At 58.7% G+C, this 5,218-nt stretch overlaps 1 protein-coding gene across 2 annotated transcripts in view; it reads right to left on the bottom strand.

The window, feature by feature from the left end:
* NCF4 (neutrophil cytosolic factor 4, 40kDa) overlaps nt 1-5,218 on the bottom strand; it is a 29,996-nt gene that overhangs the window by 17,843 nt on the left and 6,935 nt on the right. For both annotated transcript variants that reach the window (XM_005883239.2, XM_014530861.1), the window contains exons 4-5: nt 3,455-3,525; nt 215-342 (exon numbers count right to left, since the gene is read on the bottom strand). In XM_005883239.2, coding sequence (XP_005883301.1) covers nt 215-342; nt 3,455-3,525 — 199 coding nt within the window. The remainder of the gene's footprint in view (nt 1-214; nt 343-3,454; nt 3,526-5,218) is intronic.

Below are 5,218 nucleotides of genomic sequence, written 5' to 3' on the forward strand. Positions count from 1 at the left end.
CACTCAGAAGTGCCTCCCCTGGCATCCTCAGCAGCAGCAGCCTCGCCATGGGAAACCCAGCCTGTTTCCGTGGCTGATCTTCAATGATTATTTTCTGCAGGACAGAACTGGTCTAGGTTTCTTCCCTGCCTCCAGGGAAAAGAGGGGGGCAGAGCCCCTGTTTAGGAGGAAATGGCCCTGGGCTCTGGCTCTGGGAGTGTGGGATGTCACTTACACCTTCCGGGTGCGTGGGCGGAGCCTGCGGAGCGCCTGGGGCACCTGCTCCGAGTCGTAGGGCGACTGATAGAAGAAGATGCGGACGTCCTCGTCCATCAGCACCCAGATGGGCAGGCTGAGGAGGCTCTGTGTTTGGGCGAGAGGTCGGGCGAGACGGGAGGGTGGTCATCAGCAAGGCGTGCGCACCCCAGCCCCATGGCTCCATCCCTCCACCCACACTGCACCCCCTCTTCTCTGCCTGGTAACAGAAAAGAGGGAGATGTTAACCATTTCAATGGGCTCAGGTGACATTTCACAAAGAAGAGTTTGTTTGGAAAAGACCTCCAGGCAGGACAGTGCAGGTGATGCCAGGTCACAGGACACGGCAGTGGCTGCCCAGGCTCTGCGCTGAGAGCCCCACCGTGTGACCTCACTCCGTCTTACCGTCACGCGGGAGTTAGGGCCAGAAGGGTGCAGGGACCTGCCTGAGGCCACACAGCCCAGCAAGTGCCCAAGTGGGGGGGGCACTCAGGGCCATCTGCCACCAACGCCCATCCCTTAGCTCAAAATGAGACAAATGGGGGTGGGGAGCAATCCCCCAAATGATCCAAAATAACAACAGTTGGTGATATTATGGCCTAAAAAACACTTCCTATACTTTATCGCATATCACAATTGGGGAAACTGAGGTGCGGAGAGGGACGGTGCCTGGCTCAGTTGGCAGAGCTAGGAAGTGGTGGGGTCAGGACTCTCACTCGATCTGAGGCTGGGAGCACCACCATGATGCAGACCATGAGGCGTGAGGACCCAGGACCTGGCACGGTCCCCCTCAGCCACACAACACACAGGCCCCCAGGAGCTCTGTGCTTAGCTCTGGGTGCTGAACCCCCACAGATGCGCAGAACCCAGACCTCCTCAGAGAACCTCATGGAGGCAGCGGGAGGAGGGGGGTGGGGGGGGTCAGGAACCCCATCCCTGAGGAACTGGGAGCACAGAGCCTGAGGAAGACACAGATGTCCCAGAGGAGGGCTGGGGGGCAGCCCAGAGTTGGGTCTGAGCGCACAGACACTGAGCCAGGCTGCACCCAGGATCTAATCCCGGCTCGGCCTCTCACCAGCGGGGTGACTCTGGGCCTCCATATGCTCATTAGTAACATGGGGGTGATTCCAGCATCTCCCTCCTGGGATTGGGTAAGGATCAAATAAAAGGATTACCCCACAGAACCCCATCCGGCATCTAGCAAGCGACCCGTCCAAGTGAGATCTCACCAATGTTGCTGTTACTTTCATTACGACACAGCACAGTGGGTAAGAGCACAACTAAGTCTCAGAGATGTGAGTTCAAATCCCATCCCTCCTACCTCCCTGCTCTGTGACACTGAGTGAGTGACTACCTCTCTGTGCCTCCCTCCCTTGTTTTAAAATAAGGTTAATAGTATCTAATGCACAACTCACTGAGGGAAGCAAATACAGTGGGGCCTTGACTTACGAGTTTAATTCATTCTGTGACGGAGCTCGTAACTCAAATTACTCATATGTCAAATCAAAAAGTGAACGAGTGAGACATGTGATGCTAGGCTGATGTTGTGGCATTCACTGTGACGTTCGCTGTGCCAACTAGCAGTGGGGTATCTGAAGCTGGCTCGTAACCCGAATTTTAGCTCGCAACTCAAAGCAAAAAATTGGCCGAGAGACGGCTCGTATCTCGAAAAATTCGTTAGTCGGGACTCTCGTAAGTCAAGGCCCCACTGTAAGCCCATTCCTGCCGAATGCATACCAAGAGCCCCCTGTCGCTAGTCAAAGTGCTCACATAGTTCCAGGCCGTTGTCACCATCACGTGACCCACATTCTCCATCAGGAGACCAGTGGGGGGAGGGACCCAGGCTCTCCTAAGAGCTGTCCAACAGTGGGACGAGCAGCCTGGGTCAGGGGAGAGTGGTAGTGAGCTTCCCATCTCCGCAAGTGTGCAAGCACAGGATGGGGTCACCCCGGCAGAGCTTCCCGCACTGACTGAGCTCTGGGCTTCGAGGAATCAAACTGGACACCGAGAGGCAGGGAGGGGGTCCTCTAGGCGGCTGGCTGCAGAGACCAGGTGTGGGATGCAGACTCCCAGCTCTGCAGCCTCTTCCCCTCCCTCAGAGCACACTCTCCTCTCCCAGGTCTTTGAACGGAGGGTGGGCCTTCCAGCCACCGGGGAGGAGCAGCTGCCACAGCGCCCCCTGGAGGGGAGATGCCTCCACTGCTGGTTCCCTAGCCACCAGAGAGGGCAGGTGGGCCATCTACCCCTCCTCCCACCTCCACAGTCCTCCTACCCTCACTCCACGGGGAGTCATGGCCTCAGTTTCCCAAGCACCTTCGTGTCCTTTTCTCAACGGATCCCCACGCCACCCCTAGGAGACCTGGAGGCACTGCCGCATTTCATAAGCGGGAAACCCAGGGCCCAGCGAGGATGGGCAACTCACCCCAAATCTCTGAGACAGTCGACGTCCGAGCAAAGACTAAAGCAACCCTAGCTCAGTGCTCTTCAGCCGTGAGAGCGGGGAGGAGGGTGAGCGTGCCTCTGGGCTATGTGGACGCTTCCTTCTCCAGTTTCCTGCAGCTGCCATCCCGCATGACTTGTATGCCTCTAGTGACAGCGTGCTCACTACCACACGAGGAACATGGTTCCTTTCTTGCCTAGCTCCATTCCATGACAGGCCTTCCCACACCAGCCTGGTCTCTGCCTTTAAGAGGCCCCTTCCCCTGCCTGCCCACCGCCCAGGGATGCCGACAATGTACAGGTTGGGGAATAAACAAGGGCACCCAGCCAAGGCCCCTGAATGACACTAACAGCAGCGTGGGCCCTGGCAAGGGGGCCTTCCTCCCGTTTGCACAAAGATGCCGTGTGAGGGAGCTGGGGCCCTGGCCCTTCGTGCCCCGGGATGTAGGCCAAGCATCTTGGTGACTTCATGACCCACCTGCCCATGTTCCACTGGGCAGTGAGCACCTCGGAGGCAGGCAGCGGGCCCCAGTCACCTTGGTATCAGAACGCCCGGCACAGACACTGTATTTGTCAGTTCAAAGTGTGGCTCCTTGTACCGTCTCCCTTGCTCCGGCCCCATCCCCACCCCCTGGAGCCCTGAGGGCCAGGCCTTTAAGGATCGGAGATGTGGCTCATCAGAGCCAGAGAACCAGCCCCTGCTCCCAAAGCCGCGCTCAGAGATGGCACCTGGGCCCCACCCACCCCTCCCAGGTGCCAGGGTGCGTGGCCCCGCCGTTACCTTCATGTAAGCGTTCAGGGCTGGTATCCGCATCTCGGCGATCTCCTGCTTCACACCCATGAAGACTTTGGCTGAGGAGAGACGAAGAGCGGTGGGTCCTGGGGGCCCAGCCCAAGCACCTGGTCTCTGGGCTCCTCCCCACGGGCCGAGGTCCCTCCCCTCATCTTTCCAGGCGCGGAAGTGGCCGCTCTGTACCACCCCACCGTCCAACGCGCGTTCTCCGAGTCACGGGATCACTGGCTGGTACTTGGCTTGTGTTAATTGTGTATGTGTTACCTGGCTGCCCCCACCACACACACACACACACACACACACACACACACACACACACGCTCACGGCCGTGTCCCCATCACCTAGGAGAGGGGCCCTCATCTCTGGTGCACATCCAGCCGCCCGTCAGAAACCTCACTGTGCTGGACTCACCCCAGAGCCATTGGGTCAGAATCCCTGGGGCAGGGGCCCGGGCATTAGGAATTTTAAATCTCAAGTGACTTCCAATATGCCGCCAAGATTAAGGACCACCCGTCTAGAATGTTCCCCAAATCAGCACATATTTGCTGAGCAGATGAATGAATCCTTCAAAGGTGAGACCAAGTGTCTGGGGGGAGAGGGACACAAACGTCCCCTCCAGGAGCTGCCCGTGGGGCCGTAGGGCCTCCTCTCAGGGGGGCCCCGCCCAGAAGGGAGCCCTGGGTCTAAAGGAGACCTTGCAGGAGCAGCAGTGAGGCAGGAAGGAACTGGAAGATGCTGGGGCCACGGAAGTTTGGAGAGAGCTTCCTGGAAGAGGAGGCAAGACCATAAAGACGAGGCCTGAGAGGCGTCTGTGCCCACCGAAGTCAGAGTGAACCGGCCGCAGCCAGCATCCGAGGGGAACTCAATGGAGCAGCAAGAGCTGAGGCTGAGGCAGTGGGCTGAGCAGCGGGTGGACCATGGGAAGGGGAGGCAGCGAGCGAGGACTTATTGTAAAAGGAAGAGCCCTGACCGGTTTGGCTCAGTGGATAGAGCGTTGGCCTGCGGACTCAGGGGTCCCGGGTTCGATTCCAGCCAAGGGCATGTGCCTTGGTTGAGGACGCATCCCCGGTGGGGAGTGTGCAGGAGGCAGCAGCTGATCGTTTCTCTCTCATCGATGTTTCTGACTCTCTGTCCCTCTCCCTTCCGCTCTGTGAAAAATCAATAAAATATATTTTTAAAAAAAAGGAAGAAGAGATCCTTGAGGGGTTTGGGATCAAGGAGGCTGTTGCAAGAACGCTCAGTCACGGCTCCTGTTTGTGTAGGGATGGAAGAGGTGAGCCTGGGTGGGAGCTTGGTGGAGTCCAGACGTAAAGAAGGTGAGGGCACAGGGCACACGCGGACAGGCTGCCTGGGGAGACCCTCCGGGAGCAGGAGGGACCCCGCCTTCCTCTGCAGCCCAGAGCGGGGAAGAGGCAGGAGCAAGCAAGTCCATCTCCCAAGGAGGAAAGAGAAGCCCGAGTCCCTGGGGTTGGCTGCAGCCCCTCCTGGAGCTGGTGGGGAGGAACCACGGGCATTTGTAGACAGAGAGGAAGCAGGAGCCAGTAGGGGTGGGGGGAGAGGGAAGAAGGAAAGGGCCCGAAGGGCTCTGTCTTTGGGGGAGAGACGCTGTGTGTGGCCTGTAGGGCGTGCAGGGTCCCCAGGACCACGTGGGTGGGGATTTCTCTTGCAGGGCTCGACGGGGCAGGAACTGAGAAGTCAGAGGTTTGGGCCCGTCCAAGGTGCAAGTTAGGCGCGAGGTGGGGGGGAAGGCC

This window comes from Myotis brandtii, unplaced genomic scaffold (assembly GCF_000412655.1).
Source record: "Myotis brandtii unplaced genomic scaffold, ASM41265v1 scaffold78, whole genome shotgun sequence".
Lineage (NCBI taxonomy): Eukaryota > Metazoa > Chordata > Mammalia > Chiroptera > Vespertilionidae > Myotis > Myotis brandtii.